Raw genomic sequence first — 25,069 nt, forward strand, 5'->3', positions numbered from 1 at the left:
AGCAAATGCAGATGTGGATCTCCCACTGCACGCTGCAGCAAACTTACCCTCAGTAGCATAGTTCTCCTGGAGCTTCAGACATAAAGTCTTCTCAGGGCTGTTCACCAGAGACCATCCCTCGTGTGATTTCCCCCAGTGCTCTAGCAGAGGTGGCAGCCAAGAGTCTCCTCAGGGACACACAAGGACAACGGCATACAGTGCTGCTAGGCAGAGCCCTTTTGCTGTGTATGAGCAAGGCTCCAGGGTTCTGCTTCTGACCTTGGTAGATAAGCATGCATTTTCTTTAAATGTGTGTCCTAAATTTGAATGAATACTTCATACCTTCAGCTATTGCTAAGTGAAAAATCTAGAGAAATAGTTTAAGCAATTTTCCAAAGAGCAGTAGTCAGTAGAATGTATTAGAGATGATATTTCTGTGCTGCCTTGCTTGACAGTATTGGGGAGCAGTGATTTACCTGGTTTGGTGTCCTTGGCCCTTCTCCTTCCTTCAATCACTGTTATCTGTAGCGTGGGAATAAAGGCTCCATTCAGTTTGGAAGGAGCAGTTCTGCAGTGGTTTATGAATGCTTTGTTTGCTCAAACATCTGACATACATTACTCTGAATCATTAAGAGCCTTTTTTCGCAATATGTCCCTGACTTGAGCACTTAATCCTTGACGATTCTTATATGAGCATTGTTCTTGATTTATGTTGAGTGTTAGTGATTTGAAGTGCACGAGTACAACAAAATCATCATGGTTTTGTGAGTGGGGGTGTAAAACTATGCGGATAGCAGTGTTTTAATCTGGGGCCAAGAGCAGAGATTCCTGTGTAAGACAGCCCTTGGTGCATGCCTTGGGACCATGCTGCTGTGCTTTGAGGTCAGATGCATTCAGTGGCTTAGTGAAAAGGGGTGAGGAACTGCAGCCCTGTTCATCTGATGTGGACCTGAACTAAAAGAGCAATATCTCTGACTTTTGCTCCAGTTGGAGGCATTTTGAGCAACCCCGTCTCACAAAAGATGTCTGTGCCCATGGCGGGGTGTTGGATTGGATGATATTCAGAGGTTCCTTCCGATGCAAATGATGCTCTGATTTTTCACTTGGTGATGCCCTTTTAATAGCACCAGAGCTAATCCTCTCCATTCCACCGGTGCTCGTGTTTGGCTGTGTTGCTCAATGAAGAAGGGAAGGGGGGAGAAACTGGAGGTTTGGTAAAAGGTGAAACATTACGATAAGACAAATGAAGGAGCGTTCCTGTCACTTGGTTCCAGTAGGATAATTTAAATAATTATTATTAAATCCCTTCCACTTAAAATTAATAACTGCTAGAAAAACTCTGTCTTTGAGCTGTTTTCAGTGTGTGTTTGAACAAAGCTTTGCACCAAGAATCCCTGGTTCTGGTTGGGCCTTTTTGGCGTGCTGTATCTCACCAGACCTTGTCAGGCATTGTGTCTGCTGTCACATATGAGATGGCTTTGAAGGGATACAAGCCACAAAGGACTGTACATCAATTAAAGCACAGCAGGACGCTGCTCACCAAATGCCCTGCAGGTACATGTTATATCCTAGTGGCTGAATGTCATGTTACATTTGTGAAAATCATTCCATTATCAAAGCAGTGATTTGCACAACGGATTATACTTACTGGCAAAACACAAACCAGGCACTGATCTTGCTAATACTCAGATTGGCTGTGTGTTTTATGTTGGAAATCTTTAATTTTTGCCTTATCATCGTGAGCAGTAGCTACACTTAATGCTGTTCTGAGGTTTTCCTATCTCAGAGCTGTTATTTGGATAAGATACTAGGAAAAGCAATCGAGGCAGCATTGCTTGAGATAGTGGCTTTTATGGTGCACTAATTTGTGTCTGAGCTTTGGTGAGTGAATGAATGCATTCTGTATGCTGTTTCTGTGGCTCTGCACAGCTGCATAAAACAGAGGGGAGAGAAGCTCTGCTGCAGCAGGCAAGGAGGGCTGCTCAGGTAAAAGCCAGCTCTGAGGAAGGGACGCTGCTTTAACTACTCCTGAGATGATTCTGCCTCGCTCCCAGACTGAGATCTCATTCCTTGTAAGAGCTTTCCTAAGGTTACTTTAAGGTTCTAATATAGCAGCGCATTGGCTGTACCTGGGGGTCGAGGTCTGTGTGTGCCTGTGTGCTCAACGTAATGGAAAAGATGTTTTGTAAATGCCAGCATGTGGGTTTGCAATCTGAGCACTACGATGAGCCCTGACCAAACAGGTACAAACCACCCCAAGTCAGCTGATAGATCTGCATTGGCAGTTCAAGTCAGGAGTTAGTCAGCTGTGTTAGGAGAGATGAGTCCCATCCAGCCTTCCCTTTCCCACCATGTCCCTCCCTGGCTGAGCCCAGCGTATTCTTACCCCCTCTTTGGGGGGCAATGCACCCTCCAAGTGTTTGTAGTTAGGAGTGAATTGTTTCTTGGAAAAACAGAGCATCTGGTTGGTAATATTTGTGATGAGTGCCGTGCCAAAGATCTTAAAAGAAAATATCCCCAGACTCTTGATGAATGTTGTTGTTTGTGGCACTCAGCATATGGTCGCTTTGCTAGCAAATAATTTAGCATTAAACAAGCTTTCATTTGGTCCACTCAGTTTCTTCTGGGCTGCTGTAAATTAAATATTTATTTAAAGACTATTTGTATTTACGTTACAGACTTGACCAGGAGTAATTCATCGTAGATAAAGCGATGTGAGCTCCTCAAGTGTTGTTTAGAGCTAATTCCAGTTTGTGATTGTTAAGTGTCAGTAAGGCATGCACCTATTGCAAGTGGTCTGAAGAGTCAGTATTTAAAACCAGTTACCAACGTGAGAGGAGTGTCAGTGCAGTGGTCCCACCTGCAGGGCAAGGAGCTGGTTGGTAGCACAGAGCCGGAGAGATGAAGTTGGTAGGATCCAAGAAGGGAATAATTTGACACCCCATCCCTGGAGACTTTCAAGGCAAGGCTGGATCAAGCCCAGGGAAACCTGATCGAGCTGTGGAGGTCTCTGTTCGTTGAAGGGAGTTGGAGCTTTAATGGTCCCTGCCAACTCTACGGATTCTTGGATTATTTGGAAGGAGCAATAGAAATAGCTGATGCCCTGGGCAGCCTGATGTGGGTAGCAGCTTTGCCCACAGCAGTTCTTGGGACTGGATGGAATGTAAGGTTTCTTCCAGCCCAATCATTCTATGATCCTATTAAATATGCCCGTTATTTGCATACTGTTGGGTTGGAACAGGTGACTGAAGCTATGCTTGCATCCAGTTGGCACGGTGAGGTGGGGATGGAATGGAGGGGCAGCCTGAGTTCATCAGAGCTTCAAGGAATGAAGCAGTGGGGAGGGGAGTCTGGGACAGGGTGAAGGAAACTGGGTGCCAGCAGGAGGACTGGGATGGTGGGAGCTGGAGCAGCTGGGGCTCAGGAGGGCTGAGAGGTGTTGGTGCTGTGATCCTGCTGTGAGGCTGCACGGCCCCTGAGGGCAAGTGTCACAGGTGATTCTGTAGGGGATTTAACAGCAAAGGATGTTAGGGAATAAACATGAAGAAATGTACCATTTCTGCTGTCAGAGCCGAATGTGAGAAGTTGAAAATAAGGTCGAAGGATGTAAGATAAGAAAATGAAAATATTGCACAGCGGTCTGCTCTGTGCTGCAGGATGGGGAAGGGAGTGCAGCCCCGTGCTGCCTGTGTCCCACAGCTGCTGCCCTTCAGCCTGGCCTTGCTGGTGTCTGGGGTTACGTGCCATGGCATTTGTAAGAAAGAACTGCTCCTAAAAAATCATTTTCCTCTGAAGATTGCAGAGGTTCAAGAAGCTGATGTTGTTGGTTAGTAGACAAAGAGTACTGGCTGCACTGGTCTTTGCTGCTGTATCTTGCTTTTCAAAATGCCTTTTTGTATGATAGCACAGATGATTTGTTTTCCCTGTTACTTCCAGCGATGCAGCATTTATCATTCTTGTATTACTGGAATTTGAGTTGCAGCAGTCACTGCAAATCTCTGCTTCAAAGTACTTCTGTATAATTAAATTTTGGTTTTATATGTGGATTTTATCTGTGAACCTCTGAGGGATTTTAATGAGAAATCCACAGACATGACACGCTTGTGGCTGTTTGCATGGCCCCTATTGCCTTGCATGCTGAGAAATCTTTCCAGATGGGTTGGTTCTTCCTCAAGCTTTTCTGCGGGGAAACTGAGGCATCCTCAACTCCGACCCTCTCTGCAGAGCCACTTCCCAGCCCTTTGTTGTCCATCTTGCAATTCCCAGCAGAGATAAAACTCTTGGAAATGCCAGGCTTCAGTATTGTGCAGCAGCTGCCTGCTGGGTCTGGTACCAGCTCTGGGCATGGCCTGGCCCCTTCTGCAGCTTCCTAAAAGCTTCCGAACTGCCGGGGATTGGGCTGGGAAAGGTTTAACCGGGACAAAAGATGTGCTGAGAGCATGAAGCAGGGGGTTTTTCTCTAGGGGCTGCTCACTGTGCTTTGGTTCCATTCACCTGCCTCACCGGAAGGAAATGTTATTTTTAATTATCTGCTGCTTGCCAAATTAATTCTGTGCCATCTTCACATTTCTGACTTTCACCTACCCTTTGTGTTTGCGAGATGGGAAGGGCATGCATGAGAGGGCTGATCCAGAAGTTCCTATCAGTGGATGTTTTTAAAACAGGAGATGCTGTCAGGGGGCTGCTGCAGCACAGCCTCACTGTGCCTTAGCCTGGGCAGAAGGTGGATGGCTTTGCCCCATCCCTGGTACCCAAGGCCATGGCTGGGCCCTGGGCAGCCTGACTTGGTGCAGGGCAGCCAGCCCGCAGCAGGGGTACCTGGCAGGGCTGTGAGTTCCCTTGCAACCCAACCATGCTGTGATTTGGTAAGTCTAAGCACGGTGCAGTTCTCCCAGGCGAATCTGTGCTACTTCTTCATTTCCAGAGCTGCATATTGCTGCAGCATACATCAAATTGGACTGATGCCTGCAGTTACAAGGCAGGACAGCAGCATGTGGAGAAATGCTTCCTCTGGGTGCACAGAGCTCAGCCTGGGGCAGCCAGGTCCTGCCATCAGCCATCCCACTCTGCAGCCTGGAGGAAGCATTTCCATATAGCAGCGTGAGCCCGGAGCACGTAGCAGAAATAGCTGCATATGCCTTTGAGTCGTTGGTTTTTCCTCCAGTTACATAACCACAATTTTCAGGTGAAAGGTGCTCTGGTTTTATACAGCTGGCTTGAGAGCGAGGTTGCTGTTGGTATGGAAAAGCACCAAAAAAGCCCTGGGGGAGAGGCTGAATTCTGACTTGAATGAGGCAAAACCCAAGTGAGCAATGGCTGGAAGATGAAGGAGGGGGGTGGAATAGTTCCATTGGATGGTGTGAGCCTGGAAAAGCAGAGTCCTTGTGTTTTTTTAAGTGTCCCGAGTGTGGCCACAGTCAGAAAAGATGCCAGATCCATGTAATTACCACAGCTAAGTTTGCAGTCATCCATACAAAGAGCAGTGAAAGCTCTGTGAATACTATTATGAATGCTTATTTACAACTTGAGAGTGTGGTATCATTGATTTGATGGCTTATGAACGCGATAATATGAGAGAGTATGAAGGAAATAAATAGATCCCATTTGAAATGCTTGGGTTTTTTTTTTTTTTTTGTTGGTTTTTTTTATTTTTTTTTTTTAGAAACCCTTAATCTAGGCTTTAAAAGCAGTGTGGGCCCTTTTTCTCTGCTCCTTGTTTCCCGTTTCATGCATTTTCCACTTTATCACATTCATTGCATATTGCTGGCCCAGACCCTGAAGTGAAATGAGTGGGGAGGATAAGATTGCAGCCATTTCAGGGGTCTCAGTGCTGTTGCACTGCATGGGAATGCTTCCTGGACCCCACACACCCTGCAGCCTGACTCTGCTCTATTTGCTAAGTGATTTACGTACACTTTACAGTGGTTCCCACAAGTCATGCTGTACTTAATGATCTGACAGCATTTCCATGATAAACCCTAGGGGTTTGTAGTGCAGCCATAAAAATTCGCTTCTAGGAGAAACTTGGCATGCCATGTCCCGTACCAGAAGCTATCTTTTTCTGCCTTGAATCAGGTATAAATCAGTTCAGCTACTGCAGCTTATTGAAGTTCAAAAAAAAAAAAAAAGTTCAGTAGTTTCATATTTTGTGGTCCTCTGAAACTCAAACACCACATTTTAAATACAGACAGTGACTGCTCTTGAAAGTTCCGTTCCTTTGGAAGAAGCATTGCAAAGAGTTCCCATCTTGAAGCTAAGGAATTGCTAATGGAATGGCAAGAACTTCCATTCTCCCTGTAATGAGATGAGCCTTTTGCACGAGGCAACAATTGCTTTTGGGGTGGTGAAACTGCAGTTGCTACTAATGGTTTCTTTCAGTACCAACTGGACGTAGTAAAGTGCAGAACTACAGAGAGCAGGTGAGGCTTCTCACCTGTCCCAAACCACAGTGTTCTTTTTTTCCTGTGAGTTCAGTGGAAAACTTCAGTACTTCTCTCCTTTGGTTCTTGGGAGGACGCTTTGGACTCTTAATAAAAGAGACAAATCTTTGGAGTCAAGTGTTGCAACGATCGCGATTACCAGAAGTAATGGTGAGACATCAGGCCATTAGCAATTCTACCTTTCAAATTAATAAATTGACTGGGAAAATGCATGGCTGTTATGGTGTAGGCAGGACACTGTTGACACAACATGGGAATATTTTATCAAAAATTAATCATATCAACATGGCTCTCAATATGAAGGAAATAGGAATTTAAAATAAAAACAAATGCATTTATGTAAGCTGTTCTCTAAAAGAGACTACTTGTGCCTATTTACATAATGAATCCATCACTTATCACCCTCAGGAGATTAGATAATTAAGCACTGAGCAACTTATATTTATTCATGTACTTTCAAGAATGAATGAATTATCCCTTTCTGCACAAAGTGAATGTTCTCTGATTAATAACAGGAGGGCAGGGATGGGATTTTACAATGGAAAGTGTACTGCTCGTTTTCTTAAAAAGAAAAGAAATTGATCTTTAGAATACAGTACATCAAGAAGCTGTTTTTGATTGAAAGTCAATATAAATGGTTTTAGCAACTTGTTAGCAATGCGAATGCTCCTGATGCAACTTCATGTGGCAAAGCTGGGCTGAAAAGTGGGAAAAGGCATTGCAATATTTCCTTATTATCTGCTTCTCTCGTGTTGAATCTCGGGTTCCTGGTCACGCAGGTTAGAAGGATGTCCAGCCTTGACAGGAATGCGAGACAGGGTCTTGTCCTGCAGCACGGTGCTGGATATCACTGATGTTTTGCATGAATTTATGCCAAATTCTGCATCGAGATGGGCTGCAGGCTTCCTGTGCCATGCTGGGACCTGTCTGAGGAGCCCTCACCCATGGCCTTTGTGAGTAATGACAGAAGAGGGCTTGAAGTGCTGAATTCTCTCATACTGCTAGAAGCATAATTATGCCTTTTTATGACTTAGAAAACAGCATTACTAATTTAGTGGAGAATTTACAATAAGATACTTCCTGAAGTAGCATGCCCAAGGTCCCGAGGATTTATAAATTACATTAAGAACTTGAATTATTAGAGCTACAAAATACAGCTGAGGTATGAGCATTTCTACTTAGCATTAGAAATCATCTTATTGTTCACATTAATTAAACTTCTAAGCCTTGGAGGAAGGCTGCGTTGTGGTCGCTCTTTTCCTGGGAAGCCAAACTCTCTGAGCATCCCATGGAAGGCTGCTGATGTTCTTTGCAGGTTGTGAGGCCAGAAGCCCGATCCCCTCCCCTGCTCTGATCCCAGGTGGGAGCTGTTGGAATTCTCCAGGTTAATTAATCGTGAACAACCTGCATCGAGTTCATTAACAGCTCTAATGCGGTTAATTAATAATGCAAACATTCTTGGCTTTCCCGTAATTCAAGGTTGGTGTTTGGAAAATGGAGTTTTCATCTCGGGTTGAGTGATGGATAATCCATCACCGCCAGCAGACAGGTGAGGGGATGTAAATATTGCTGGAGAGGCTGGGCTTGTCGAGCCTTAATCTCCAGCAAACTGTGTTAACATGGCAACATTTCTTCTGGAGCTGGTCCTGGAGGCAGCGCTGTGACAGCTTTGCATGAGCACGCAGACCTGGGGTGATTTGTGTGGCATTGGTTTTATTAATTCATTTATTTGCTCCACGGAGTAGGGTAGAAACTAAATCACAGGGTGTTTGGAAAATACTCTAATGCTAATCTGAGTAATTTGTAAGTGTGTTAGGCAGTGTTTTATGCATTCAGACCCGCTCTGAACTGCCCTTAATATTTGCAGTGGCCACATCCCATCCCAGGCAGTCACTCTTTGGCTGGCCAGATCTCATGGTCAGTTGTTGTATCTTACCTACAGTCATTTTAAAATCCATTAGCTGCAGTTCTCCCAGGTTTAAGAGGTTCTAAAATTGATCTTCTCTATACCAAGCCAAACACTTTTCATCAAAAATATTGGAGAAAAAGGAATTAAAAAAGGAATATCTTATTTTATCCTCTTAGCCACTAACTGCTTTGGCTTTCTTGATTCAGTTAGGTCCTCACCTGCAACTATAACCAGAAAGAAGGCTTCTATCTGTTGAAACAAATGCTAACATCACCTTTGACCTTTGTGCTGCAGTATTGGCCACAAGGCAATATAGAGGTGTACCAACCCAGTGCAGGGCCTGAACAACAGCTGCAGGATTTGGGGAACTGAGTGAGGACAAAAGTTTGCGTCCCATTAAATCAGTCCCAACTTGACCAACTGCTGGGGAAGCACGATGTGTTTGGGGCTGTGTTACCCATGCTCCGTTTCCCAAGCTAAAGGTCTGTGTGAGTTAATTGGGAGGTGAGGATCTGTGCGTGAGGCTTTCTATAGCAGTGATTTCTCCCATCCCTTGCTTCCAGCAGTGTTACATTTTGGTACATTGTGTACTGTGCAAGAGCCAGTTATAAGATTAAAAAATTATTTCCTTGTCCCTTCAGCATAATTTAAGCAATAAAGTCCTTTGCTCCGTATTCTGTTTTAGCAGGATGAGATACCCATGAACAAATGTAACAATGATTAAAGGTGGTAACAGTGTATTAAAAATATATTTTCTTTACGTTTAAGTGAAAAGATCTAATTAATGATATGAAGCACTTTAAAAAAAACATGAAATCTTTTTCTGCGTAGTGTAGCACGAGCAAAGGCACGCAGGGAAACGACATTTACTATGTAAATTATCTCTACGCCATGCTAAATCAATGAGTTTTCCTCCATAGATGCTCATTCCAGGTTGCTCCCTATAATGACCTCAATTATACATGTCTTCATTGTGAAATTATGATTGCCTTTGGCGGGCTGCAAATGACAGCAGAGGAAAGATTTCCGTGATAAAACAGCACAACAAGTAATACCTGCGTGCATTAGTATGCAGAGCGTGCAAAGGTGCAGCACAACTCCTGCTTTAGAGCCTTAAGAAATAAAATTGGAGAGGAGGAGGGGTGCAGGGAAACGTTTGGCAGTGCCTTGACACTTTTAACAAGAAAAGGAATTAGTGAGCCTTCACCATCTCAAACGTCTTGCGAGAAATTCCAATGGCGGCACGGCGGCGTGGTTGGTCCAGTGGTCTGCACTGCATCACAGCCCCTCTGGGATGGGGATAGCAGCAGAGAAAAGAGCTGTGAGGAGCAGGATTTCCCTGAACCGCCCTCCTGCCCAGTCCTGGTGACTGTGATTTAATTTGGAATTTGGCAAAATGCTGTAGGTGAACATGGTTGCATCTGTTCCTTCGTGAAGCTGATTGCTACCGAGCTGTCTTGAAGTACCCAAAGTTGAGTTACAAGCGTTGGGGATCCTACTGGTGGCAGATGGGTTACAAGAACCACTTTTTCCTCTCACTGCAGTAGGCTGAGAATTTGCTTCAGATGAAATATCAATGAAGAATACAAGGTTAGACTTGGCTTGATAAATAGGATAAGCTAGGAGTGATACTGGCAGAATCCATGGAATGTATGCAGAGCTACTGTGCTTACATGCAGAATTTCCCAATAAACTTGAAATTGCCCCATTTTAGGGTCAGATTCCATTCCAGTCTGCGTTCTGCACGTGAGCATGCTTTGAATGTTCCCCATTCATTTCTGTTTGGTTTTTATGCGTGTTCTAAAAATCCTTTTATCTTGTAAAGATTTTAAAAAATAAAATGAGCAGCTCAATACTTAACCTAGAGGATTCCACCCAAGATCATTATGGTGACTTGAACAATTTGTACAACCAGCATCAGAGTGTTTGAGGTCTGCAACTTAAGTACAAGATTCTGATTTTTCTAAGCAGATTTGTGTTTGCAAACCAAGGAGCACAACCTTAATCTCCTTGCAGGGCATCTCTGTTGTCCATCCCAAGGCACCTGGTTGTGTAAGTGCATTTTTTTTTTTTTTCTAGCAATGCCAAGAAAGCTGTGACTAAAACCACACAACATAATCCTCTATTAATAGAAAGACCCTTGAAAGTCAGTGTGGTCATGGTAGGATGCCTTCAAATATATTCCATAGAAGTATTTGAGGGAGGTATGTGATTATTTAAGTGATCTATCTATATTACATACATGCTGTAGCCTAAAAGTCCCATCCTGACCTGATTCAGTGCCTTGATGTGTGGCAGCCTTCCCAGATGCCTTCTTAAGGGACCACTGGAGCTCGGGAACTGGGCAGTGTGAGAAATGGCACATAGAGTTGAGGAGAACAGCTGTAAGAAGGAAAAAAGAATTCTCATAAACGAATGACCCTTTATTTCATTCCTCCTCAAGAAGAGATGGTCCTCATTAGCCCTACTCCATGCTACAAATTATTGTAACTATCGATTCTTTATCCTGTCAAGTGTGCTCCAAATATTTTATTAATAAAAAAAGGAGCTCTTTTTTTATGCAGAAAGTAACTGTTGCCAGCACCTCTATGGGGTTTACATGCTTCGGGCAGGTGGGTGAAAGCACAGGGCTGGGGCACTGCATCCTACACTGACCCCAGTGTGAGATCTCCTCCTCCAGCACATACCCAAGGGTGATGCCTAATGAGATGTGGCTTAATGAGGTGGTGTGTAATGAGGTGTTCAATCCTGGCTTTGCTGCTAACCTGACTGTGGGTGGGTGATGTTCTTCTCTTTTTGCTCCTCCTCTGTCACTCCATCTGGGCTTTAAGATTTCAGGGGCATTAAAGTTTGATGGCCAGATTCTTCTTGTGTCCGCTCTATGGGAGTGACTGCACCCCGAGTAGTAGCATGATGTTGGTCAGACTTTCCTAATTTTTGATTGATAGATTGACAGCTGTTTATTTTAACTCACGGTGTTTCTAAGCAGTGCTGAGAATATTAAGTGGGAGAACAGCTCATGGCTGGCAGACATGGCATGCAATGTATTGATCTTCGCAACCCTAAATCAGCCTTGGGCCTCCAGTAGTGAATATGGTTTGTGGCACACTGCATTGACTTCTCTCTTGGGTGGAGGAGGGATGCAGAGCTGCTCAGCATGGCTTCACAAGTGGGTTCTGCACGAGGGGCTCACAATCATCAGATGGAGCCCTAAAGTCAGTCCTGTCGGCTGCCCAGGTTGGGGAAGAAATCAAATATTTTAATGAACAGATGTTCCAGAATTGTTAGTTGAGAGTTTTAATAGCAGTTTTTCATGCAGGGAGTATGAAGAGATAGGAAATGTTCCTTGAAGAAGTCGGTGTTGGGTTTTATTGAGTACGCTTCTGTAGTGGAGGCCAGGTGAAGAGGATTTTACCACAAAAGCTGTTAACTCTTAAGGCAATATCGCATTTTAAGCTGTGACTTGAAATGACAAAGATGGTGTTTGCAGTCACTGAAAGCCAGCGGGAGAAAGTGCATGAGGCTTTTAAATCTTCTCAGTGCGGAGAGTGGTACACAGATCTTGTGTGGGTCACACTGCAGATATATGAGAATGAGCCTGATGAATAGGGTAGCTCTGCCAGCTGGTGCAAGGAAGGGAATATCACAAGCCCACACAGTGTTTTGTAGTGTCAGCAATGCTGCACTTAGTTTTCTTAAAGCACACAGCCTGTGGCAGGGCAGCATCCATCTCTTTGGTCCCTGTTTGGGACCAAATGCAGTGGGATGAGGACAGAGGGGCTTTGGGAGGTGGGAGGGGCTCATTCCCCAGGCCAAGTTTCTGTCTCAGTTGAGGCACTACAATGCCAGTGGGCTGTGAGCATTCCTTGATGCTCTCAGTGGGAAAGCTGAGTGGACCTTGGCTTTGTTGCTTGGAGATCTTTTTTCTTTACACCCAACGCCTTGCAAAAATCCTTCAAAGTTATTCCTGGAATGGAGAAGAAAGGGAACCGTGGTGCTATTTGGTGTTATTCCTTTGCAGAGGTAGTCCAGCTCACACTGCCCGAGGAGCAGCGGGTCAGCATCACCACCATCACAGTGGGCCTCAGCACCATCCTGACGTGTGGCATCCGTGGGGCGCTGCGGCCGCCCATCATCTGGAAGCGCAACGGCATCATCCTCAACTTCCTTGACCTGGAAGACATCAATGTAAGTCCTGAGTTGCTCCTTCTCGTGTATTGAATGCGGCTTCATTTCATGGTGGATAGTTTGAAAGGAACAAGTTTTGTCTCGTTATTGTCATGGAAAAACAAAGCTGGTGTGATGTTTTGCTTTTATAGGAATGTCTTAATCGTAACAGCTGAGAGCGTGGGTTCTTGGGATGCTCAGGTTACTGCAAGTTGCTTAGCATTGATGCTTCATCCCCTGTTCCTTGTTCAGTTCAGTGCAACCAGAGCAGCCCTGGAAAGCAGGGGAAGGAGCTCTGCACACCATTAACCTCTCAGCTTTCTCATTCCCAGTACAAAGCCTCAGGTTCATTGAGAGCATGAAACAACACATTTACGGCTGGCAGTGAAATCTCTCCTCTATCTAAATCAAATAAATCTGTTTCTCCCCTTTCCTTCGCCTTTCAGCCTGCTCCCATCTCTCACTGCTCAGGATTTCTGACGAGCACTTTAAAATATGGGGTAATTCAGCGGGGTGTGGTGATACCTTGGCAGGAAGGGAGATGGATCTCTTTTAATTCGCAGCGCTGGTTTGATGTGTGAGTCACAGTTGATAGTAAAAACAATACCTGAGTAATGGCGTAAACTTCCTCATTTATTTAATAACATTTAATTATGGAGAAACTGGAAAGTCATGTAGAAAAAATACGGTCCGTATTTAATTTCTCTTTGCATTACAGTGCACGGTAAATCAGTTTTTATTTTAATTGCGCTACAGAAAGAGTTGATTTATATTTTTGTTCAGCTCTTGTTAATTTGATAACCACTCAGTTCAGAGTTGTTACAGCCATAGCTCCCTAAATTGTTGTGTATCTGGGATTGCTGAAATGCGAGAAGTCTTTGTTTTACTCTTTACTGCAACATAACACATTATTTGTTGCCTCTGCCTTAGTAGGAGCCTAGTGCACGCTGTATGTAAGTGATTACTGTACACACAAATTCAGTAATTACAGCTATCTAAAATTTTTCTTTTAATGAAAGCAAAAATTAACTTTTCCAAATGCATTTCTTGTTGCCTTTTGGAGCGTGGCATGCAGTGTGAAACCAGTAAACGTCTCACTGCAGTGTTGGCAAGGTTTATAAGGAGCAGTGCTGAAGATGCTTAGGATTGCACAGCCAGCCCAAGGCTTGCAGAGCTGACGGGATTTCTTCCAGCCATCCATCAGTGCTGTGGTTGGGATAATGGCCGTTGGGTCACTGCACTAAAAATACATGGAACACCACCAAGATGCAATATGCAAAATCCACCGTTCCCTCCTGCAGTGGGAAAGTGGCCAACCTGACAGCTTATGGTCCTGTCCAAACATTCTTCAGAACAGATCTATTCCTCGGTGCAGATTAAGCTGAGTAAAGATTACACTTGCTGCCAGCATGCTTAGTTTAATCCACAGCAAGCAAACTCAACGGCTTTGTGTGACCAGAATGTAGAAAGGAGCCTTTCTATGGGCAGCAATGTTTGCAGGGTTGATCTGAGAGGTCCTATTTTGAGGCTCATGTTTGCTGCTGAGCCCAACTGAGTTAAAGGTGAGAGTCAGCTGTTCTGAAATCCTATTTCCTCATCCTCTGGAGCCTCAAGAGTAGTAATAGAATCTTTTGGCCTAAACTAATGAAAATTCCAGGCATTTGTATTGTCTTTATGAAATTTTGGTTGTGATCGCATTGATTTATTTTGATTTTTAAAAGAATATTTGAAGCTGGTGTGTGAGTGGAGCACAGAACGACAAACCTGGGAAGTGGAGCATAGAGGCATCCCTGGAGGACAGCATGTGGCTCTGAGGCTTTGTAACCCAACTGTTTTAATTAGGATTGGAGCAGTAAATTTTCAAGCTCAAATGCCAATTCCTTCGTAATTTAGTGCTGGTCCAAGTGGACTTCTGGTTTACTTATGAGTAATTCACTTGAGCATTTGTTGCTAAATGTTAGGAAGACTTAGGTCTTTGAACATAAACTGGATCCTGCGTGATTACACACTCCTTGGACAGTCCCATGCAATAGCAGGAAAAAATACATAGTTTTTAATCTGTTTGAACTGATATCACTGAGAAACCATATAAATGGAGCACTCAGGCTCTTACAAGGAAGCAAAACGGGATTTATGCTCGATTTTGATGTTTTGTGTGTCAGTTTATGATCCCTCTCACCTTGTCATAGAACACCTGGTGCTACTGCGCGTCAGCATTTTTTTTAATCTAATAAACACTTGAGCATCTTTTCCATCTTTAATTAAGCTGTAAAGCTCTTCATGTTCCATATACACCATTGCCATCTGCGTTCTGGTGACTTGAGGTGAGGCAATGTGGGGGGCTGTGACCCTTTTATTTCCCCCTCTGGGCAATGTGTCTGTGGCTGCCCAGGTGGGCCCTTGCATGGCTGGGTGCCCTTGCTGGGAGCTCAGGTGGAGATGGTTCTTTGGAAGCGTGAGCATGCCTGTGCTTGGGGTTAATTCTTGCCTGTAGGCACCAGGAGCAGAGCTGCAGTGTTTGCTTTGAGGCTGCAGCATGGGGCAGCCCCTCGTGGGTGCAGAGAAGGACATAAAGCAATCAACTCTTTAAGGGCATCGACAGCGGGGAAGTGAGGGCAGCGTGCTTCTTAATACACTTGAAGTCAGTTAATGAAATTACTTCAGTTTTCTTTTAGAGTGCCTCGAGCAGAAACTCAATTGCATTTCTGCTTTTCACAATAAGGTTAGCAATTTGACTAATTGGAAGTGCAACAGGAGATTAATTGTACCTTTTTAAGTTGAAGGAAATCCTCCCTGCTCCTGGCACAGTGGTAATCACACAGAAACCTACAGGATATTCATGCACTTGGAAAAATCCTTGTATTATGTTTCAATTAAACTCTTTCTCTTCTAAGTGCTAATTGAGGAAATCAGATGAAAATATTGGTCCAAGTCAGAAGAAGCAGAGCTCTTCAAAGGCGATGTGAGCACAGCAGAGGGAAGGAACCACTGCAAAGTCCTTTGTGGCTTTATTCCCCTAAGATGATTGATAGATGTGATATGAGAAGGTTGACTGTGTTCCAAATTAATACTAGAAGTGACAAGTTCAACAAAAACCGAAGTAATCCGAAATTCATGCAGAACTGAGAGGCTGAAGATTACTGTAATGCCTGGATGTTTATGTGCTTTACTTAAATCATTTTTATGAGATATCTCGAGTGGCAACAAAGTATTAATAACTTTCCATTTCTCTCTTAATCAGAAGCTTTCATAAGCAACATTAATTTGTCTTGTTGGTGAAGAGCTCTGTTAATGAGTTGCCACATAGCTGGTACAAAAGAGCCATCTTAATGGTACATGTAATTAAGTGATTTTTCTTGCAAACACTTAAGATTGCTTTTTGCATGAAAATATTATTTATTCATACATTTCCCATCCAGGTTACTTTATCCATTATAAATGCTTTTGCAGCTGTACTAAAAAAAAGTCACATCAACTTTTCTGGTGAAGAAAATAACTGCAGTGTAGCTGAAATGGGTGAGGTTGTGATAGCTGCAAATTGATGTTTGACTACAAATAGCAAACTGGTTAAAATGTGTTATCTTTCAAAATAATATCCTTCTGCCTCCCAGGAAAAAGCAATATGCTGTCCTAAATCTGTGATTATGAAAGCATTCCTCAATTTGAAAACATAAAAAAAACTCCTCGTGGAATTAAATGTATTTATAGGGTATTGTTTCATGTGATTTAACATTATCTGGAGAAAAATACATCAATTTATGAACAAAACTTGTAAACAAAAGCTTATCTATAGCAGCACGATGAAAACGTACACAAACAACCAGAGAAGAGCATATTATCATAAGAAAACAAGTGTAACAGAGCACAGGTAGATAAGAACTTGGTGAGTTACCAATATGATGCAAATAGCTTGAACTAATTCATGAGCAGTTCTCATTATTCTTTTCGTGTTCATCTGTACAGTTTAACCCAGATCTACATTAGATCATTAGTTCAGAAATGCACTCTTTGTTGCTCGTGTTTGAAACGTGGCATGCTACATTTCTGCAGATGCCGAGTAGGGTAGCATGTCCTTGCTCTGCAAAAGAAATCCTCACCTAGGAACAAATGCAAGACTCCAGAGCCAGCTCCCCTCAGGGGAAGCACTTGGGGAATGAAGGCTTTCTCCTAGTCTGATGAAAAATCAATAGTGGCCCTAAAAAGCATTGCTCCTGGGAGCTAACAACGTGTGGCCTGTCATTCGTTTGCTATTGTCACTTGTGTGTATCGATTAGCTGATCTTGCAGAAAGTACAGGGAGAGGGTGTCCATCCAACATGAGATCCATGTGCCAAATTCTTGATGTCTTGAGTGCTCATCTCCAGAAGAGACCGGTGCCAACTTCATGCAGGTTCAGTTGTGTAATGCTTGGAGACCAAAGCAAATGGCCAACCTTAAAAGTAAAAGTCAGCTGGACCGGATTGCTCGTTAGAACAGGCTGCATGAAGTAGATACGTCCCTGTTGATGGTGCTAATGTAATTCCATTGTTAAATAATAAAAAGATCAGGTGTGAATAACCCTACTTAATACCCTGCTGATAGGAATGAGGCCCTTAAAATGATCACACCTGAATGCTGCGGTAATACAGTGATGTGAGTGCATTACAGGAACTTGCATATTTAAAGCCAAATTTCTTTCTTTTTCACATCAAAATTTAAGAAATTACTCAGTGCTTGTAGTGTCTCAGGTCTCGGAGGCTCTAAAATAGAGGTCAAGTGGAAAATTAATGCTTACAGTATTTTCTGAATATGTCACTTCTCACTTTTCTCTAGTGAAGTCCACAGAAGTTGGATGCACTTGGTGCCTTCAGTGGGAGAGCTTAATTTTGTGTCACGGCCCAAAGTTTGCAGGTGATTACTGCAGATGCAGGAATACTTTCATGGGGACACTGCAGTTGTTCACCTGGTCCTAACTGTCTGTAGATGATAAGGGTTCACCTCCCCAAACTTGTCATTTTTGTGGAGGAAGGCTTTCTCCCAGCAGCCTGGGTGATTTGGTTTGTACTTCTTCCAGATGGGCACAGACCTCGTGAAGTTTTTGAGACACATGAGATGTGAGATGTGACTCCTAGAGATGAATTGCATACGCTCTGTCTGGGTTTTATAACAGGAGAGCTATAAATACAGTGTGAAACTTCTAAAAATGAGCAGGAAGAAAGGAGCGAGCCAATTAAAATCATCTACTGTGAAGTGCTGAGTTAACTGGGCTGGCATGCTTACAGAAAGCATCAGAAGGGTTCTGATGGTGAGATGGATTAGGGCTCTTTGGAATCAGATGTGCTGTCCAACACTTGCTCAGGCTGATGCAACCAAGAGTTCGGTTACCAACCAAAGTCTCTGCCTCTGTGCCCTCGGTAGAAAGCCAGAGTTGATGCATCCTGTTTTCTCCCAGAGTCAGTTGTTGTTTGATCAGACTCGTTGCTTTTCTCTGCAATGGGTGGTAGATCCGATTAATAGACACGCTTCCCTGAATCATCCCTCCTTCCACCAGCAGGAAGACCCACCGTGGATTTTCTTCTTCGTATCATCTCTCTGGGTTTCTGAGGATATAAAGTCATCCATTTTTTATCTGTGCTATAATTGTACGGTTATTTTAAAAGGCTGTATCCAAATAAGTCAAGAAAAAACTTTTTCTGGCTCACCAGCAAAGTCTTCTGTTGTGCTAAATTCTTTAAGCAGCAAAACAGGAACAGAGATAAATTAATATCCCACTGGGCTGTGTTTGCAACAGTTTTCTGGCATTTGCTTAAGGCTGAATTTTTCTCCATGTAGAGCACTGAAGTGTGAGCTGCCGTGTGTAAAACCAAGAACAAATAATATTAATGAAGCATAAGTTCTCAGCTTGTCTCTGGGAATGAATTATTAAAAGCACCAAAGAAAGTGATTTAAGAGGCCATGACTAATTTAGTTTTTATTATTTTTATATGAATCACTCATGAGTCTATTGTAAAAAAAAGATCAGAGACGTTTGATTAGTGTGGAGAAATCACTTTCCAAGTGATAGCCATTGTTGGAGATTTTGCATAATAATAATCTCATTAAATGCTTGGGTACATTTTGTTTTAAAATCCCGTAAACATTATCAGAGAGAGATTTCCAGGACTCTGAGGATCAGGCAGGCATTTTAAAGCAAACAGTTGAATTTTCATCTCTGTGTTGGTTGTTATGAAAGTGTGACGGCGTTGATTTCCCTCTAGTGGAAACCCAGTGGCACCAGCAAGCCTCAGCGCCAGGACTGGCTTTGTCTGAAGGAGGTACCAGAGCTGTGAGAAGGTTTCCTTGAGCTCATCTAGGTTTGTTCCTTCCAACCATTTAAGACTAGTTTGGGTTTGTTTTCTTCCAGGAAATGGAAGTTATTCTGGCCTTCTATTCCAAGGCCAGGCTGGATGTGGCTCTGGGCAGCTCAATCTGGGGGTTTGGTGACCCTGCACATAGCAGGGGTCAGAACGAGATGAATGTTGTGGTCCTTTGCAACCCAGGCCTTTCAGTGATTAAAAAAAACAGAAAACCAAAAAAAAACCCCTAATCTGCCAAATGCCAATTGCTCTTTAAAATAAGACCTCCTGGAAAACCAGGAGGTTTTCCAAAAATTTTGGAAAATTTTGCCAAAATTTCAAGCCGTTTCCTATATGTTCCCCCTCTGTGTCGGAACAACCCCAAGTCCTGTTGGAAAGCTTTCTGACAAGGAAAGCACGTGGATTCCATCGCGGTGTCGGCAGGCTGCCCCAGCACTGTGCCCACTCCCATCCCTGCGTGTCAGAGCTGGAGATTTGTGGCATTCCAGCTCCATAACGCATCGCACCTGTGTCAGAACAGGAGCTGGATTTACAAGCAATAGGTGATGTTTTACACATTTCTAAGCGCCGTGTCTCCAAGCAGCAGCAGATTGCATGACCAGGGAATGCATTAGAAAGGAGGAATGGGTAAATAAATGTGAAAAATCTTCTGTTTGGAGGAATTGATGCCTTGGGTAATCAGTGGTGATGGAAGGGAAATTCAGTACAAAAAAGTGCATATCTTTTTTTTTTTTTTTTTTTGGATCTGCTTTGTTATTTTTTGAAATGGAGTGTGTGCAGTGGCAACTTGGGCTGTGTGTTTCAGATTACTGAGCAGTTATCAATTTAAATGCAGGGTGGTGTTTTTCTTTTAATCTTGAGAAGTTCAAATGTATCCCGAGATCACTCAATCAGCCCTTTGTTTGAAGGGTAGCTGCAAGGTGTAAAAGAAGCTCATGAAGGGCAGAGAACTTTGATTCCAAAAAGAGAGAAAGAACACGAGATGAACTGCTGGGGGAGTCCATTTGTCAGCTGTCACTAGATGACCTTATCAATTATGAGAAATTATAAGCACAGCTTGCTGATTTTTTTTTTTTCTTTTAGTTTTTAACCCAGAACGTATAATATTATTTTATAATGAAATTGATAAAATGGAGGTGAGAACACCTTGTCCTTACCTGACTGCTTTCCTTGCAAGGTTTGCTGTTGCTCTGTAGCTGTTAGAAGGGCTTCTGCCTCTTGCTCATACATTTACATCGCTTCTATTTCTTCCCCTTCACAAGAAAACTCAGCTTCAGCAGTAACAGAGGGTAACTATGCCCCAGAAGTGACTTTCTTCCCTTTCTCCTGCTTGCTTATCCTTTGTCATGGGTCTGTACATAAACATGTCTCTGCAGTTTGCCTTTTTTGCATTGCGGGGGAATTGTAGGGCAGGCCCAGCTCCCAGGGTTGCACAGCAGTGTGACTTTGGGCAGCCATGAGATGCTCTGCTTGAAAGGTGTGATAGCTTTAGGGGGCAAGAATTGTGTTACATCATTTTTATAGATGCTTATGGCTCCTGAGTGCTTTCAGGCTTGTGGTGACTTGGGAACTTGGCTTTGCAAGCCAAAGCCATCTGAAAAAGTCAAAGCACACAGAAATGTTTCCTCTGCCTTTTTCAAGCATGAATTCTTCTCGTTCCCTTTTAACCTCTTCCCTCCAGTTCTCCCCAAGAAACTTTATGTGAATGTGTTTGTATGGAGGGGTGGCTGGGAGGATGGATGGATGGATGGTGGAACAAGTTCAGAACTTGACTCTAAAGAGATTTTATGGTAAATGGTTTTTGAGAAGTTTTATTGGGAAAAAATTGCACCTTTATGTAACGGAGAATAAACAGCAAGTGTTTGTGCATAAGAATGCATGCATATATATCAAATGTAACCATGAAATCTTCATGCACTAATTACATCCACAGGGAAACACAGGGAGAAACTGTAAGCTGCAATAAATAAGCACACGGGAAGAATCACTGATTTGTTACAGAATTCAGTGTTCTTTTTGTAGCAACAGAAGATTCAGTATTGAACCTAAATCTGGTGATTACGTTTTCCTTCCCATCTCTAACCCTGGGGTTCTCAATAATGTTGTGGTCTCATGTGAGCTCTAATGTAGAGCAGATTATTTCCCTTCTGAGCCTGATAGGAAGGGTACAGCATCGTCAGAATTGCATTTGATGACCTTTTTTAAGTGCTGGAAGACAGAAAATAGTTTTTTAAATGCTATAAACCATACTTTTACCAACAAAAGCTTCTCTTTACAAGAAAAATGCATTTGGAGAGGAAGAGAATAATCCTGTAATCTGGCATCAGTTTGTTTTTTATAAGAGTTATTGTATTAAATGTATTACGTTAATACGTTTGTATGGGTTGAAAAAAAACAGGCTGTCCATAAAAAGACAATTACAGAGCACAGACCAAGCATTCACAATATTTTGCTGCGATACCTTTTTCAGTTCTAAGCACATTGCTTCCTTTAAGATTGCATTCTACTGTATTTCTACCACTCCGTATAAATCATTCCATAAAAATGGTCGTCTTGCTTTTATTGACCTGAACTCAATCTGAGTTGCTTTGGGCTTAACTTGAAAAACTGTTATTGACTCCCCTCTGCTGCAAGCGTCATCTCTCTCTCGTGCAAATATCATTTGAGCAGGGGTGATAGCTCTTCCATTTGCAGTTATTCCTGCGCCTTTGTTTTTCAGCAGGAAAGATCTAGCTGGCCAGAAAGCAGGCAAATGCTGGAAAAGGGAAATTTTCAATGTGTATATCTGTGATGTATGGGGTAGCTTGACCTCATTCTGGGTGCCCAATCTGCCTGACACCCAAAGCACCACTTGTGTCTGAGATGCTTTTGGTTGTAGATAACGAATTTCAGGGGCATCTTTGGCTTTGTTGTTGCTCAGATCTGTGCACGTCAGAGCAGCAGCACGCCATGGGCAGTGGAGAGCAGAGGCTGTGCCCTTGTTTCTGTCCCCCTCGTATCAGAAGAGAAACAAAATGTTGTCCCACCTGCAAGCTCTGCCTTGTAGCATGTCTAAAAATCAGGGAAGACCCCACGCTTCTCTTTGCTGCCCCAGGGCTGGGCTGTGGGGAGGAAGAGCAGCAGAAGGATTGCACAAGGAGTGTGACTTTGCCATTCCAGCTCTCCAGCACTCACCCTGTTGCGCTGGTTTCATGCCACCCTGATTATTAATTGCTTTTTACCTTGCTTTTGTGATGAAATTGTGCGAGGAGTTGAATTTAGCATGCTTCATGCATGGAATTAATTAAGGTGAAATCATTCTTTAAGCTCATTAACTGTTCTTAAAGTATATCCTCCTGAGTTTCTGTGAAGGTATGAACACTTTGGGGGCTGTAAATAGAGTAACAAAAGAAGCTGCTTTGTGTACCCATCAGTGCTACCATTCTGTTAACTATAATTTGACGTATATTCCTAAACAGAGCAGTTATGCAAAATATTCAGTGCCCAAACCTCCCTAATAGCAGACCTGCACCCTGCTGACAAGCAAACATTGCAGCGTGACAGCAGATGTGGGAAAGGGAAGGGATAAAAAGAAGGATATTTGTCAGCCAGTTATGGATGAAGGCAGGCTGACTCCAAGGAAGTTTCTCTGACAGAAAACCTTTGTTTTTTTTTCCCTGTCTTCTGCCTGGGATGTGGTCTGAGAGCTGACAAACAGCCTCAGCTCTTCCTCATCAAGTCTCAAGGTTACCGTGTGTTTCCTGAGAACCAGCACAGCTAAAGGAAGCCTCAACCCACCCCAGAGTTGTGTGCTGTGCACCTGAGGTTAACGGCTAGATGTTAAATTTCTCTATAAATTAAACAGCTGGAGATTGCTATCTTTTTTTTTTATTTTATTTTTATGTGCAAAAAGCACCTTGTTAACAACCGGCACAAAAGTTCATATTCTCAGATGAGTTACTTTGCCTTACTCTGAAATTGCTGCTCATTTTCTTCTTCACATTGATTTATGAACTCTGAAATTTGCTGTTCGGAATTCAGGCTGTGTTCCCAAGCTGTGCTGCTCTCCAAACTGCTGAGCAGGTCACCTCCCTTCCCGCGGTGCGTAACACGCTTTTACTAAATAATAAGGTGCCTTTCCTGTCTTTTGTTGCTACAGGATTTTGGAGAAGACGATTCCCTCTACATCACCAAGGTAACAACTATTCACATGGGCAATTACACCTGTCATGCCTACGGCTATGAAGAGCTGTATCAGACCCACATCCTTCAGGTGAATGGTTAGTAAATGGCATGTGTGACAATCCACTGAAAATGTTCCTGTAAGCAAAGCTGCGGGTTAATCTCCTTCGCACAAAGACACGAAGAGCCACGCAACAAATTGGCTTTGTGTAGCAGAGCAGAGGCACCAGCAGTTGGCTCACTTGTGCTATCGCACGGGCAATCGAAAGAAAGGGAGCAGGGGGAGACGTGTGTGGCGTTAGCTGGGCTGTAGCTGGCACTGACAGCTTGTTTTACCATTTGTGTAGCATTTCCAGAGAATTTTAGAGCAGTGTTTTGGAGCCTCTCTAGGACTAATGACTGCTTTTGTTGCTTCAGTACTTTCATTTTCCAGAGAATAACTTCTGTTGCATGAAATAGGCCAGGATATTTAAATAAATACAGTACTGTGTTTCCAAAACTAGTGATCCACCTCACAGCAATATACAAGTCGTTACCTGGCTGTAGCCAGCTTGGTTGAGCAGCGGGCTGTTCACATCAGCTGAAGGCATTTTGCTGGGCTGCAAAATGAGGGCAAATGGTTTTCCGAGTGAGAAAACCGTATTCCAGCATCTCATTCAGCCACGTTTGAGCCTGGTGGGACTTTCATTCAGATGTTTGCCATCCTTCCTCTGGGTTAGACTCAGTTGGGCTGACTTTAAGATTACATTGACTCAGACGGGTGTTTCATGGGGCATTTGTTTCATGCCCATCCTACCCTTGCACAGAGCAAGGGACACATTTCAGTCCCTGCCTGCAGGTCTCTCTGTGCTGTACCCATGTGATATGATCCTACAGCTAATCCAGCCCTCTGGGTGTGATTCATGTTCCCATTTTGTGTCCAATTCGCACAGGAATGGGATACAGATGTCACTGCCCCACTCTTTGTTGGGGTGAGAATGAGAGCGCAAGGGACCAACAAAATCACGGTCCAACCTGAAACCTCATAAATCCTATCCCGTCTTTACTTCACATTTCTCTGCGTTCTGCTATGAATGTATCAAATCAGCAGCTTTGTTACAGTTGATCCTTTACAAGGAAAATTACTGTTTAGTTACTTCTGTAGGTGTGCGCAGACCTCTGCCAAAGAGAGCTCATCAACAGATGAGAGCAGGTAACTACACCCGGTTAACAGAGGCTGATACAAAGGGAAACAGTGCAAAGAGACATTTAGGCACTTTAGGGATGCTCGGATGTTGGGTATAGGTTTGTCTGCAGCTCAGGTCTTTGGCCATGCCTCCATGCTCCACCCATGCAAGTGCCTGGGGAAGAGCGCGAAGCATCCGCTTGATCTGAATGAAAACAGGCTTAATGTTTCCACATAATAATTTGTCATCTTTTGAGAGAGTAAACTGCGAAATCTGAGCAATATGGATAACTAGATTGTGTGTGCTGCAGCTGGGAAAATAGGTTTCCTTCCTCAAAGTGCTATTTGTTTGACAAATGGCAGCTGAAAGGAAAGCATGCTAACAACTTAATCCCGTTATATTATGTGATATATTATGAGGCCTGAATGGAGTTTAGTTGGCAGGCAACAATGTAGTCTTTATCATCACTGAGAATTTAAGGCCCAAATGCTTTGAAACTAAAGCCAGAATGGGAGGAAAGCCGAGGGGAGTGCAGGGAGGGCTGTGCTCATGTTTCAGAGCTGCAGTGTGCTTGTGCCTGCTGCTTGGGTTGAACTCCATGTTTGCTTTTTAAGTGGAAGTTTCATAGCATAGCTGCATGTGGGTTTTCTTATTAGTGCAAGAACTCAATTATACAAAAATAAAAAGGAATAATAATAATAATATTTATATAATATTATATAATATTATAATTATTATTTTATATATAATAATAATATTATTATTATTATTTTATGTGTTGTATTTTCAGTGTTGCTACATGGTCATTAAACACTGCAGAAAAATGCTGTGCATTCTGCTGTCAGCCCAGGCTCACTAGAAAGCTACAACTACAGAAAGGAGACTGTAGTGAGGTGGGAGCCAGCCTCTGCTC

The 25,069-nt window shown here is 43.2% G+C and overlaps 1 protein-coding gene across 1 annotated transcript in view; it reads left to right on the top strand.

Moving 5' to 3' along the window:
* The window catches only part of FSTL4 (follistatin like 4), a 180,419-nt gene that overhangs the window by 133,792 nt on the left and 21,558 nt on the right, over positions 1–25,069 (top strand). The window contains 2 exon segments of the mRNA XM_042826438.1: positions 12,350–12,516; positions 22,968–23,088. Coding sequence (XP_042682372.1) covers positions 12,350–12,516; positions 22,968–23,088 — 288 coding nt within the window.

This window comes from Centrocercus urophasianus, unplaced genomic scaffold (genome assembly GCF_019232065.1).
Source record: "Centrocercus urophasianus isolate 14NV4802_14NV808 unplaced genomic scaffold, USGS_Curo_1.0 seq_26, whole genome shotgun sequence".
Classification (NCBI taxonomy): Eukaryota; Metazoa; Chordata; class Aves; order Galliformes; family Phasianidae; genus Centrocercus; species Centrocercus urophasianus.